The 14,059-nt window shown below is 48.9% G+C and overlaps 5 protein-coding genes across 5 annotated transcripts; 2 read left to right on the top strand and 3 right to left on the bottom strand.

Moving 5' to 3' along the window:
* On the top strand, nt 1-919 carry BGZ61DRAFT_67180 (uncharacterized protein; the record flags this gene model as incomplete). Its single annotated transcript, XM_046256970.1, has 1 exon — nt 1-919. A coding segment is annotated over one exon (814 nt), but the record flags the coding sequence as incomplete, so codon positions are not given.
* A 613-nt stretch (nt 920-1,532) lies between these two features.
* Nucleotides 1,533-3,583, bottom strand: BGZ61DRAFT_524863 (uncharacterized protein). The gene is made up of 3 exons (XM_046252675.1): nt 2,940-3,583; nt 2,621-2,889; nt 1,533-2,363 (listed from the first exon to the last, which is right to left on the bottom strand). Exons 1-3 carry the CDS (start codon nt 3,385-3,387, stop codon nt 1,656-1,658), a joined length of 1,425 nt encoding a protein of 474 aa, XP_046092852.1. The 5' UTR covers nt 3,388-3,583; the 3' UTR covers nt 1,533-1,655.
* Nucleotides 3,584-4,705: 1,122 nt separating this feature from the next.
* BGZ61DRAFT_501331 (alcohol acetyltransferase) lies at nt 4,706-6,175 on the bottom strand (the record flags this gene model as incomplete). The annotated part of the gene is made up of 1 exon (XM_046251695.1): nt 4,706-6,175. One exon carries the CDS (start codon nt 6,173-6,175, stop codon nt 4,706-4,708), a length of 1,470 nt encoding a protein of 489 aa, XP_046092853.1.
* Nucleotides 6,176-8,742: 2,567 nt separating this feature from the next.
* BGZ61DRAFT_376891 (cytochrome P450) lies at nt 8,743-10,473 on the bottom strand (the record flags this gene model as incomplete). The annotated part of the gene is made up of 3 exons (XM_046242557.1): nt 8,743-9,740; nt 9,790-10,174; nt 10,237-10,473. The coding sequence occupies 3 exons, from the start codon at nt 10,471-10,473 to the stop codon at nt 8,743-8,745; spliced, it is 1,620 nt and encodes a 539-aa protein (XP_046092854.1).
* A 1,683-nt stretch (nt 10,474-12,156) lies between these two features.
* On the top strand, nt 12,157-12,968 carry BGZ61DRAFT_436646 (uncharacterized protein; the record flags this gene model as incomplete). The annotated part of the gene is made up of 4 exons (XM_046244026.1): nt 12,157-12,273; nt 12,372-12,472; nt 12,589-12,662; nt 12,696-12,968. The coding sequence occupies exons 1-4, from the start codon at nt 12,191-12,193 to the stop codon at nt 12,966-12,968; spliced, it is 531 nt and encodes a 176-aa protein (XP_046092855.1). The 5' UTR covers nt 12,157-12,190.
* Between the last annotated feature and the right edge of the window lie 1,091 nt (nt 12,969-14,059).

The raw sequence follows: 14,059 nt of genomic DNA on the forward strand, positions 1-14,059 counted from the left end.
GCAGGATCTCGCCGGCACTGTCATCTCCGCCCCGGCGGACAGCGGCTTCAAGGCTGGCGACGAGGTCTACGCGCGCATCTCGGCCGACCGCCCGGGCGCCGCGGCCGAGTACGTTCTGGCGCGGGTGCCTGAGCTTGCCATCAGGCCCAAGAACCTCAGCTGGGCGGAGACGGCAGCCACTCCCATCAGCGCTATCACGGCGTACCAGTCGCTCTTCACAAAGGGTACCCTGGACCCCTTGGCGCTAACGGGCGACGTGGCCGCGCGGGCAAAAAATGCTAAGCTCCGTGTCCTGATCACTGCCGGGGCGGGAGGGGTTGGTAGCTGGGCAGTCCAGCTTGCCCGAGTCGCCGGAGTGGCCGCCATCGTGGCCGTTATTGGACCGAAAAATAACGAATTTGTACGACAGCTCGGCGCCACGGAGACCATGGACTATACCAAGCAAAGCATCGGTGACTGGGCGGCTGAGGATCCCGCATCTCGAGAGGTCGATCTGGTCTTCGACTGCATTGGCGGCTCATCGCTCGCTCAGTCCTGGTATGCAGTGAGAGATGGAGGAAGCCTTGTTAGTGTCTGTGGTGAGCCAGAGAAAAGTCGCCCACAGGATGTTAAAAAGGAGGCCCATAGCTTGTGGTTCGTCATCACTTCTCTCGGCAAGGATTTGGACGTCATTACGGGGCTGTTAGAGGCTGGCAAGCTCAAGCCAAACATTGATAGCGTGGTCGACTTTGTTGACTTTGCTGAGGCATGGGACAAGGTGGAGTCAGGCCGGGCGAAAGGGAAAGTCGTTGTGAAGGTGTCCGACAAGGCATAGCGTAGAGAACGACGCTCCGGGAGCTCAGATTGATGTTCTGCTCACTTCAGTCATCTTCAAAGGTTACTTCAGATAACTTCATACACAAATAGGTCAATATCACGCTCGTCATTAACACTCCGGTCAAATAAAGGATCACTGTATTTCTATTGGTTTCACCGCAAGTTATCTTGCTAGTTGATGCTCGACTTACCAGGTGCCCTCTGCCAACCGTCTTGGTATGCAAGTTGTGAAGCGCATACGTCCTACTATCAATCTCCATGTGTCCTCGGGGGTAGATTTCCTGTCGCTTACGGAATGACGCTCTATGCAAATGTATTATTACGTACCTGGTTCCCTTGGGCTGTCGTCTGAACTACTGCCGGCCATTGCTGGATTGACTCGTAGTCGGGAACAGTGGTGGGGGGATGACTACAATACAACCCCTGAATGGGACAAGCGTAACTTGTAATGGCTAAATGTGTTGATAGCGAAGTAGACGGTCTAGTTTTAGGAAATTGGTAAGGTTTGCTTCTATGAGGACTTTTGTAGTGTTTGCGTGTTTCTCCCTGGATCAGGCCGCGTTAACTTGGGCACAAGTGGAAGGGATATATTTAGCTTCCGCAATAGCATCATATAAGCAATAGACTTCAGATGGATGGTATACAAGAGCAATTTCCAGGATACTTGAGTTAGGTATAATAATGTTGCACTAACTAATAGATAGAACTTAGAAAGGCTCTTGATTTCTCCATCTAAGAATAGTCTGAAGTTAGTCTTTTATGTATAAAGCGGTTGATTTCATCCATTGGGGTTGTTATTAGCAGTTTCTATAGAAACGGGACCGAGCTATTAATCCTCATTACTTGTGGCAGACAGACTGCAGGGGCATCGTGCTCGGAGGGTCAGCATCCGCCCACCAATCATCCAAAAATTCAACACCAAAACAGTCATCCCATACCATGAAGTGCAGGTACCCCTCAAACTCCATCCTCGTGCTACATCGAACGAGTTGCCGAACAACCTCTAGTTGCGAGACGAACCATGTTCCCTGGTCTTGTGGATCCTCTCCCTTTATCGCGGCGCCAACGAACAGTACCCAAAGCAACTCAGGCAGATGATACGCCCAAGTCGCCGAATACATTGGCCCAGCCAAGAGCGACCCCTGTAGGCGTTGTGCCATCGTCCGTGAGAGGGATTCCGTCCAATGATGGTCTTGTTTCAAGGCGGCACATACAAAGAGATGTGCGGCTAAAAGTAAGGCGTGGAGACATTGTTCTTCCAGGGTAGTCGGAATATCCTCAATGCGATCCAGGGTAAGGAAGGCTGCGGAAAGCGACAGAGTGCGAACGTCCCGCAGCGTTGGATCCACGTTGCATTTTGCGGCCATGACTCGTTGCCGAAGCAGTTGGATGACCGCCATAACTGTTTGGTGTCCTGGCCCGAGGCTTTGTAAACGAGATACTCGCAGGCCTCTATGATATTTTGGGGAAGTTTGACTCTGTCCAAGCCGTAGTTGAGAGGGTAAAGAGGTCTTCGCCCGCGAGCGGTAGCTAATCCAAGGTCCACCCTGAAGAGTATTAGATTCACCCGTCTTTTCCGGTTATCTAACTCATGAATCGTTCGTGCTTACGAATTTATAAATCGGCCAACCTGATATCTCTTAATAGACGTAATACCTCCTCTGAGAGCAATTAGCCCTTGCAGCCCCCGCAAGTGGATATCCGCTTCTTCGGAGGAACCCTCTAAACTCTGGAACACTCATGTCAACAATTTGATGCGGAACCACCGGGATGCTTCGAAGCCTAAAGGCGTTCAAATACTCACTGCAGTATGTCCTAGATGCGCAATGGCAGCAAGTACATTCTCCGTAACTCGGCCATTTTGAAGGATAAAGTTGACCTCGTGAATGGCTTCACCCTTCAGTTTCCATGCTTCCTTTCGCAGGTCTATATTAAACAATGATGTTCGTGTAGCCCCGAAAGCTGCCGTCGTGCAGAGGGTAACGCGCATGAGTATCGGGTCGTTCATCGCAAGACTAAGCCATGTCTTGTTGCTGGGAACTGTTGTAGTCCGGTAGTCGAAGAACATGATCACTAGAGGCGGTGAGCCGGAGCAACGGGTAGCGGAAAGGCAGATTACATACAATACTTGAGGAGTGTGTCGATTCTGGGATTCGATGGTATCGGGATTGTTCCAAAAGGGTCGAGAATATTACCGCCGAACCATTCAACTCCTAATGAGTTGTTGCTCCTAAAATGGTTCTGGTTGACGTTTACTGGTACAGGCACGATTCGACTGTCGTCCGCCGCTTCTTCAGTACCATGAAAAGTTGCGTGCCGCATCTTCGTCTGCGGCTTTTCCTTTCGTCTGCCACTGTGACTCTTCATGGAAGCTGGTCTCAGCTTGAACCGACCTATTAGCTCATTTTTGCATTGTGATGTCCGTTCTGAATTGGCTGCGCCATCCGGCGACTCTCCTCCAACGACCGTTTTCGAACGCAACTGCAGGGCCGTCTTTATAGCATGACTCCGGACGGCCTTGTTGGCTGGTACCGGCACGCCATTGGAGACGACAAATGCGTATTTGGTCATGTCGACTTCCTAGACTGCGACTTGAATAAGCAGCTGGGGATGGCCGTTGCCGTTAAGTCATCAATCCTGGAGTCCAAAGCCTGATGTCCCAAATGAGCCTGATGACATGAAAGATCAGGCGAAGGACGGAAGCTGAGCATGACACTGCCGGTTGAGTTATACCCGTCGAGTGAGCCAAGTTAAACTCGGAAACCGCAGCAAAGGCAAGAGCTCGCCGAGAAGAAAATAGGATCGGTAAAATGTCGCAACGCATGTCGCTGACTAATCCTCTAAACTGTTCCAGCGACTGATACATTGGCGTCTTAGCGCGCCCACTGACTAAGCATCTAAAAATGATCTTCTTTATGAATGTGTTATTATATCACTGAATAACACTGGCTATAGTAATGCTTGGGGTACTCTTAACTTTTGGTTAAAATAACTCAGCTGGTTAATCCAACATAATGTATATAATGTCACGGCATGGGACCAAACGTGCGGTTACGTGCAGGTCAGCAGGCGTGACGTACATGCCCCATTATTTTTCGTCCAATCAAGGAAGGAGCGTGCCTCTCCCAGGATCGTCAACGATCAAGCTCAGATCACCCTAGTATATAAATGCAGCTTCACAGCATCTTATTCAGTAGCACGGCTCCTCAGCTATCAATACAACTTGATTACCTAGCTCACTGCACCTGCTAACCATTACCAGACGTGACCCATACGATGCCCCTGTACTGCTAACTGTTACCAGACAGTAGCCACCCCTTGCTTATACCCGACGTCCTGATCCCTACTAGGAACTGAACCCTACAATCCCTGCCCACTCTATACCGTCTGTATAAGATAGATACAGGTGTTATATACAATATATACTCTATAATAAAGTATCTTTTTAATATAGCTTATTCTTAAGCTAGCAGTTTAATATAGCAGTAACTACTAAAAGCTTACTTTTTATATTAATATTTAGTTGTATATGAAACTTACTTTATCTGGTTAATTATAATACAACTAAATCTATATATTAAATTATACCAGACCGGTTGGTCTTGTTATATATTGTAACAGAACCGTGCAGATCGTTACTGTAGCTTGGATACTAAAAGTTGAGTATTATTTAATAGCTTGAATAGTGAGGTTTAATTAACCCTCTTTACTTGTTGATACTATAATATGTAATAGAGAAAAACATCATTGAAAGTAGGCAGTAGCATAGTCAGGCTTTGGTGTCCAGATCGCCATGCTGTCCAGGTCGCTATGCATGTATGTTACACTGAAATGTATAAATAATACCTAATTTCGTTTTCCAGCTAGAGGTTCTACAGTAAAGGAAGATCTATATGATAGCTTCTATCTTTTCTAAGGCCGCCTCTAAAATCCCAGATACCATTTCTTTTTCTAGGATTCCGTCCTCATAAGACGCACAAATAACCGTATCGCCCCCCTCCACGCCGGCCACATTAAACGCAATGTTATAGCTAATGTTACCATTGACAGCAGAAGCTGAGAAACTTATATCTTCAATCTTCCAGCGCCCGCCCTGGTCCCCGGTTGAGAAGGCACCAAGGTTTGAGACCTGGATGGAATTATTCAGATGAAGACCCAAAGCCGGGAAGTTAGAGCTCAACATGCCATCTAGATCATCTGAGACTGCATTGGCAGCACGGAACGGTACGACTAACGGTGGTTGGTTCCCCTCAAACGCCTTATTTATGGAAACACGGTATTCTCGGACCAACTCCCAGGCCCCGTCAACATCCACATTGGTTATCTTGCCGCCTGCCTTGCTATGTGCCTTATCGCTCGGCCTTGGGTGAAAGACGCGACGATACCTGTCCAACCAGGTGAACTTGCTGGTACCGCTACTGTGTTGAAGGAACTTGCCAGATGTTATAGACTCCATCCCACAAGGATAGAGCGACCGCATGTCGAGGGCACAATTTGAGATGCCTATCTTAGCTTTAGGATAATAATCGCAGGCAAGAGTGCACAGAGTGATGACGATAATGAGGGGCGTAAAGGTCGTATTGTGTTCACGACAGACGGCAAGAATACGGCGCATCCTGGAGGCGGTGATGCGGAGGGTGGCGATACGCGTCTTAGTGCGGTGCTCAGGGCCGGCGTCGGCTATGGCGGACTTTGCGTGTGATTTCGGCTTGGGCAGGCCGGTAAAGAGAAGTCTCCTTCCAAAGAAGAGTCGAAGGAGAAGAAACATAAAGGAGATGTGAATTAACCGCAACACGGATGTGCTGCCATTCCAAAATTCCTCCATCTCTCTGCTCAATTTAACCCGCTCAGGGTCTATCTTGATGATGCGTGAACAGGGCTTGTTTTGTTCGTTGAATGAATTGATTGCGGTGAGAAATTGGCGGTGGAAAATGTAACCGAAGCGACCATCGCAGATGAGGTGGTGAAAGATGAAAACCACCTCCCGCCTGCCAAGGATAACCACCCTCCACCACGGCTTTCGAGGATTGAATTGCTCATCGGTCCAGTCCCAGTGGTTGTGGAGACGCTCGATGACTTCTGGCCTGGCCACGGGCGCCTCATCATCTAGGAACTCGACACATGTTCCAAGATCAATCTCGTGTAGTGCTGCGAGAAGGAGGGCATGGTGCCCCGTTTCTGTTAACAGTTCAGGAACCCCAATGAGGCTGAGTTCTGGGTAAACTGTGATAATTGATCGGATGGCCGAGTAGACGGCCTCTTTCGACAAGTGGTCATGGCAGGTGGACGTGGTAGGGGCGTAGTGCGCCGAGACTAGGACATTCGCTTGTGCGCCTACTCTGTGCTGGACATAGAACATGCGATCAAGAGAGTCTGTAGTGTGTCAGCGATTGGAAACCTGCATAGCCCTTGGTGTACAAACTAGTCGGACGGACAATAGTGTAGTGGGCAAGTGATGCCCTCGGGTTTCCCGTATTCACAGCCATTTAACTCGCAAGCAGTTGGTGACTTGAGACAAAAAAAATTTAAACGCTGCGCGACCTGCCTGGAGATAACACAGGATTTTGCATGCCGGATATAGGCCGTGAATTTAGGTCAAAGGATAGTGGCAGGAAAAGGGAGATAGTAGGAACGAACCAGAATTATATATACTGCTCTGTGGGCTGTATATATTTATCATCCTCCCACGTCCACGACGTCGAAAAGTAAACAGATTAATTGGGCCACAATTATTTGCTCTAGTGCTTCAAGTTTCCACCAGGACTGACCGAAACGGGCAACTCGAACTCACCTCAATTTGTGACTGCCCGGATCTCTGGTAATAACGGCGCCCCCTAAATATGGATAAAAGTCTCCGCCTAACGGTGTTCAGTTACATCCTGGGCAGGGGCCACATCAAGCAGCCACGAAGCCCAAAAAGCTTTTTCCTAATACAGAAAGAAGTCACCCCCCCCTCCATGTTCAGCCCTCGTGATGAACACGCAACCCGGGGTGGCGGAATCACCGGCGGTAGCGCTTAGGCTAGTGAGCCGGTCGCCGGCCATTTCATTGTTTGCGACCCAGGTGAGGAAGGCTGTTAATTGGATGGAATAATCAAATCTCCAGGGACAACTGCTAGCACTGCCCCTGTAACTGGAAGCGGGCCCAAACCGACCTTGAGGAATTCAATTTGTCGTATGCATGCCAAGCCTTACTAGGCTTGCTGTTAGGTCTGTAGAACATGTATAAGAATTGCCTACTTTGGAAAATAGCTTAAGCATTAACAAGTTGAAATTTAGCTTTGGAGCCAGCTTCGTGGGCCGCCTGCTCCTCCCGGCTTAGCTTAGCCAGCCCTCTTACCCTTGCTGCCTCGAAGTAGAAGTGTCAAAGCATAATTGTCAGGACCGAAGATACAAGCGGAGGTACCCGACCTCCAGCCCTTGTCCAGACGGCCGGAGTGTGCGTTTTCGACCCCTGGTCAACTATGTCTAATTTAGTATATACATCTTGGTTAGATAGACCCCTCGGAGAGTGCTGGCACGCATTAAAAGCAAGGGTCGCGGCCATCCGAAGTACTCAATCAAGTCACCCTTGTTTTGTCGCATTCGAGCGTACCTAAGGCTTCAATACGAGGTCCCTAACGTTCGCGAATGAGGCATGCTCGCGGAATTAGGCGGGCCATGCCACTCCTTGGGCCACGAGGTCGCCATATTCGTCGGAATCGCGCCGGGCAACGTGATAGACTTCAGACTATCCGATTGGTCCCCTCGGAGTCGCGTATAAGTGCTGTTTGGAGCTGTTGTTTCAAAAATTCGTCCTCGCCGTTGTGAAAGGTTTTTCGAAAACACCTCGTGGAGGCAGACTAGGACCGACGCAGGCCTGTCGAAAAGCTCGGTGGAGTAAACAGTGAGTCGATGTGGGTCAAGTTCATGAAGAGGGCTGCCCACCTACAGGGCAAAGGCCAGCCGATGCTGTATCAAATCGGGCTGTCGCCGGCACCAAAGGCGGTTGAGGAGCGTATGTGGAAACACGAAGTCCGCCAGGCCAACCGACGACTCCGCCAGCTAACCAGGAGCTTTCACCGGAAGCTCATTCGGTGTATGATGCATCCGGGGAAGGTGCCAGATGAGACGCTAGAGTGGCTCGGCACCACAGATCCAACCAAATGGTAACGACCCCGTTTGGACGGAAGCAGGAGACAGCGACGCTGGACCGGTATAGTTCGTACATGTAGCCTTATCTGCGTTATGGCGTCCGAGCCTGGGAGCTCGGCCGCCACGGAGCCAAGGCCAAGCACAGCATTCGCTTCTCGGACACGCAGGGAGACGCTTTAGCGGAGCTTTCCCGGCGACTTGACGTCGTCGCTGCCGCTATTGAGAAGAATGGCAAGGAGTAAGAGGTGGTAGAGGAGGAAGGAGGAGAAGAAGACGGTAACCCGGACCGAGAAGCGCTCCACCGTGCTGTCTTTAGCTCCTGCATCAGTTCGATCAAGTAGAGGCTTGCCCGCATGCAGAACCACAACCGGCTGCTGCATTTCACAGCCGTGCTTGGTGTCAACCAGGACGGCGAGGCCTGGATAGCGGCCCACTGTCACACCCGCTTTCTCGCTGACTTCTTGTGGTGTGGTCGGGTCTTAATGCTCGTATAGAAGAGGAGGAGAGTTTTTGGTGAGTGATAAATGAAAAGGATGTCTGGTCATGAACTTTATGAGTGAGCGATGATTTACGATAATTGACCGTGGGAGTTCCATCATAGATTTGAGAGGGTTTGCATTGTCAGAGTTGGGGAAGTATCAAATTAACAAGGTCAAGGCGGTTGTGCCTCTGAGAAGCATTATATAAGCAGTATGGCGCATAGCAGAAGTACGTACAGTCTAGTTAGTCATTGAACACGAGCTCTATCTATCCAGTATACGTTCGTAGATCCATTATCGCACCGCCAGTATGTCTACATGTTACCTTTCCTCGCCCTCCTCTTCACCAAAATCTTAACACCCTCTGGGGGAAAAACCGCCTCCGCGAGCCAAACATTCTGCGGTCGCCGCCCATTATACTCGTTAGGAAACGCAATATCATAGTTACGTAGCACATATGCCAGAATCATCTTGAACTCAAAGTCGATGAGGAAGCGACCCGGGCACGCGTGCTTGCCGTGGCCAAAGGGCAGAAACTCGGGCGACGTCGACACAAGGGTCACGGGCGGGGCCCTCTCGTCGCGGCTGGCTGCGATCTCGCGCAGGCGCGAGAACCGGAAGGGGTCAAACTTCAGCGGCTCGTCTACCGTCTCGGCGTCGACATGCGCAGGCTGGCTGAGGAACGAGAGCAGGGTGCCCTTGGGGAGGTGGTAGCCGTCAGGGGTCTTGAAGTTCGACGTCATGACCTTGCGGAAGATCGCGCGGACGCCAAGGGAGTGCAGACGCAGGGTCTCACGGCCGACGCTATCGGCTCTGGTCATCTGGCTTACCTTGGCCTTGGTCCACTCAGCAGACTCATCCTGGCCGAGGATGCGGTCGATCTCGTCGCGCAGGACGGCGATGGTGTTGAACTCGGCGTCGGAGCCGAGGACGTTGAGGATCAGGTTAGTAACCTGGATCTGTGTCAGATGCATGGAGCCGAAGTTGCTGGCGGCGAGGCGACGGAGCATGATATTGTAGTCGTGGAGCTCGTGCTGGCGCTCGCGCTGGGCAAAGCGGATGATCATCTGGACCTGATCCTGGGGCTCCTTGTGGTCCGGGTCATTGCGGTCGAAGGCGAGGGTCTCTAAGCGCTGCTTCCATAGCGGAAGGAACCACTTGTTCATCTTGGCCAGAAGTCTGCGTGTTGGGATGTTGAGCAGCGTGCCAATAAGCGGTTGGAGAAGGCGAGGGGCTCCTCCGGTGGCGGCAGCGTTAATAACAAGGCGCTGGTTGATGTCGAGGGCAGTGCGGAGATAGTCCTTGTCGCGGCCTTTTGTAGTGTTAGTTTATTTATTGTTAAAGGAGTTATCAGGACTTACAGAGCGGAAGTCCGACAGTGAAGCAACTAGCTGCCTGGGCAACAATAATCTTAACCGTGGGCAGAAGATCAATCTTCTTCCAATTCTCAGTATCAGTACCAAACTGCTCGTCAAAGACAACACCCAGCTCATTATTCATAGCAGCACAGATATTCTCCAGGACACAGTTTATATCAGTTTTAACGACCATAGCCTGATATGCATCTGTAACAATCTTATCGTGGCCGAGACTCCATCGGACCTGGTCGATGTCGGCAAATGCTGCGTCGACGCTTAACACATCATCTGGTTGGGAAAGGACCCATTTCATAGCGCTCTGAGGCATAATAACCTCTTTCCGGAAGCCGAAGCCGGGGACAACGACAAGCTTGCCTTTCTTGACATACTAGTTCACAATGCTCAGTCTGAGGTCCAAAGGTGTTGATTAGTTGGGAGGCGGGAACAAACCTTGGTGTAGGCCTCGCGGAGCAGGGCCTCGCAGTTGGTGTAGTAGGCAACCCTGGTGCGCAGACTGAAGCGAAGCGCACCCTCGGGCTCTCCGACGAGAGGGACGCTGGGAGGATACGGAACGGTGAGGATGAAGCTCTCGATGAGGTAGAAGAGGGCGAAGCAAGCCGAGACGATCAGGGCGATACCGAGAGGGCTCGTCAGGCTGGGGAGGTGATCGAGCAGTATAGGCGCCATTGCGAAGGCGAAGGCGTTAGAGGAAATGGACCTGAGGGTTTGGATCAGGTGGGCGATAGCTGATGACGAGGAGTATTTGAAGATTGCTCGCTGGACCATGCCTCCGCTGTGACCCTGGATGATGGCCTAGCGCTAACGTGGGCGTGTCTGTGCATTGTTGAAGATAACGATCTTTAATTGCGAGCGATGCAAGTGAGACGATCATGACTAGGTTGGGTGAGCTTTTAGCCCCGCGACAAGACATATGTTATTATACGAGAAGGTAGCGAAGCTTGAACCGAGAAGCTTCAATGGCGTAAGTGGAGGGGGTTCGTATGGAGTTTCGTGATTTTGGGGATAATTCGACAGCTTTTGGGCATTACTCAATTATGGCTTCATCCTTTTACCTAAATAGGTAATTAATGCCCTGGCGCTAACATATCAGACATGACCAGGAAATGCAGGAGTATTAGTAAGATGAACCCCGGGACGATCTCACAGCTCCCTCCAGACGTCCATTTCAAAAGTTCGGTCCTGCGCTAAAGACGCCACATCCCTCCATCCTTGTAGGTACCTCTAGGTACCTGGAGAGTGAGCCAGTATTCTTCAGATATCCGCTACGCCGTCTATAGCTTCAGGGGCGATAGGTGTCGTAGGTCAGGGGTCAGTGGTTATAGGATAGGTGTGCTGTAGCCTAGGGGCCTTCAGGGCTAACATGCAAAAGGAAGTCCTTATTGTACTTATCCTGGGATTTTATGGTTGCCTTGATAACGTTGATAACGTTACTTTTTCTTGGGCCAAAACTTTTGAAATAGTCCTCCGTACAGGCTACTCATTTCTCACCAAGGTTGAAAGCCACTCCACTCAATCCATGTAGTGTGTTCACTCGTGGATTTCACTGTCCACTGCACTGGCAAAATGCGGCGGCTGATAAATGGGCACCGGTATTTTTGCTTGAAGTCACGTCCCTTCATTCTGGACTAGACATTAGGCACCAACCGTCTCTGCTAACGCTTGACTGCAATAAGATTTGTTTGCTAAAGCAACGTGCATACATGGACATACAGTGTTACAAGCACTGTTTTCCTGATATAGCAAGTTGGTCGTATCAGTTTTAGGTTTCGGAGCGGGCGTTGTAACATTTGCTAGCCCACCTTGCCGCGTCATCATTAAGTCATCCCATGTGCCCAGTCAATCACAGATTAAAACTCGAGCAGCCTTAGTTGAAGGATGACTCAAAATAGGGTAATCAGCATTTTAGGGCAGCAATGCAGCTATCGTGTTACCCTTTGAATTGCGGACTTCCGCGGGACTCGAGCCCACACAACCGGGATCCCGGCCCATCCTTGTCTTATTCCCCAACCTCTACTCTAAACCGTATCCTTCCTGAGATTTCAGCCGGTGCTCTAATAGTAATGACACAAATATAGCCTGCCAAGGCGTATGGTATTTTCCATGGCTAAATGCATTCCCGTAAAGCCGCCCTTGGTATGCGGACACTGTGTTACGAAAACTGTTCTCTCGTAGTGCTTACTATTCATGCATATAAATGCGGGGATCTTCACACCCCCGCCTTGCGAATACACAGAAAGTTACGCGGACCCAATAACAAGTCCGACAATTAGTAAAGCAAACTTTGTTTAGATGAGGTATAAAAGCAACAATTCTGTCCGTACAAGGACCAAAATATCCCACACAAGACCATAGGACTCATCCGCTACAGGCAGAAACCAACATTATGGCCTTCCCCAACGTCGACTTGAATCTTCGGTGGCAGGATCAGAACGTGGTTAAGAAGGACGGCCAGTGGACGATTGACGGGTGAGTGTTATCTCTTTGTGTTCAAGGAACTATAAAGGATACCGCACAGCCTGGGCGGACAGAAAACTTCTAAGCTGACCTTTTGATACCTTATGCAGACGACCTACGGTTAGCGTGGCTGTATCCCACATACACGAGCCGCCCAACTTGCCTAATAACACATGGTTTGGATTGCTTGTAACATCTCCTCCAAATGCTGGTGAGTAGCTGTTCCCTCTTTTTATATACCTTCTACGCTCATTGGGACGCGCATTGCTTGAATTCAGAGCCTAACTATAAGTCTTTGGTAAAAGTCAATACTGACGTGGCACTCAGCTACACCGCCTCACACTCACGCCGGTGCCGCCGTGGTTGCAACAGTGATACGGGGTCACATTCTGAACCAGATGGTGCATACTCACGTGGATTCAGCAACTGGCGAGACACACACGCACGACGGTGGTGCCAAGGTGTACGGGCCGGGGGAGAGCTGGTACGAGGCTCCGGGCTGCCACCATGTCCGCTCTGAGACTGTCGGTGATGAGGAGACTCTCTTCATCGCGAACCTGCTCGTCAGCACCGACGTTTTCAGAGGGTTGGACCTTAAAGCTCGGAGCGTAGAAGACGATTTTGCAAAGGTCGACCGTATCTTTATTATCGATAAGGAGGTCGAAGAGCAGAACGCTGGTACTACTACTACTACGAATAAGAATTAGGAGATGCAGATAGGATAATGTACAAATGACACCTCTCTGTTTTATGTCGGATTTGTAGTCCTGTATTACGAAACCTCTCATAGATCGATACCCTGACCTTAGAGGAGAGGGGGCCCAGTCTGATGTGTGACTGGGGAAGAAATCGTCTAGATTCATCGCGGATTATCGGTCCATATTACCCTTGTCAAGGCTCCTCTCTTCGGCTCACCTGGCCCACTGGCCCGATCCCCGCTTCACAGTCACGACTCGTGATGGAGGGACTGTCAGGGAGTATCGCTCCAACCTGACACGCTATTTCCCATTTGCCTCAACAAGCTGAGAAATGATATAAACCTACTGCTTCCAGTTCAATCCCCAGTATAAAACACCTCCCGGCTATCTCAAACAACATTCTTGAGTGTATCCTTCATTCTCTATACCTTAACTTCAATCCGATAATATAGTAGATATATCCAGCTCACAAACTTATACTATGCTGTAGGTTAATAGCTCTTATATTATAAACACCTACAGGGAGATAGTTATTCTTAAAGGAGCCGGCCTGGGCAGTATGCTAAATATAGAAAACTTTATTACTAGATATACTGGCTATAAATATAAGTACTAAGTCTAGCTTGCTGAAGTATTAAGTAAAGAGAAAGCTACCTTCTTATTTAACTATTTTATTTACTACTTCTTTACTAAAGCTAATACTGCCTACTTTATATCTCTAGGTCTTAACTGTATTTAAATTTTATTTAACTACTACTTTATTAATAATATAAACCCTAATATTATTAATATTAAGAGCTTTTAATTTCTAGATTAATATATTAATATTTATACTAAATACAATTTTTATACTATTCTTAATATATATACTATCTCTAGAGGCTAGAATTAAAATTAATATAATAACTTTAATCTTATTAAAACTTAATTTTAGGAGTTTAAAAACTAGTAAAATAGAGTTACCTAATTATAAAAGGCTCTTACTAAGTATTATAAAAGTAATATAGTTATTACTAGATATAATTTACTTAATAAATTTACTAACTTTTATAAGGTAATATTTAAATACTATAATATAAACCTTATTTAATAGTATAAGC

Source organism: Ilyonectria robusta (genome assembly GCF_021365365.1).
Source record: "Ilyonectria robusta strain PMI_751 chromosome Unknown BGZ61scaffold_174, whole genome shotgun sequence".
Classification (NCBI taxonomy): domain Eukaryota; kingdom Fungi; phylum Ascomycota; class Sordariomycetes; order Hypocreales; family Nectriaceae; genus Ilyonectria; species Ilyonectria robusta.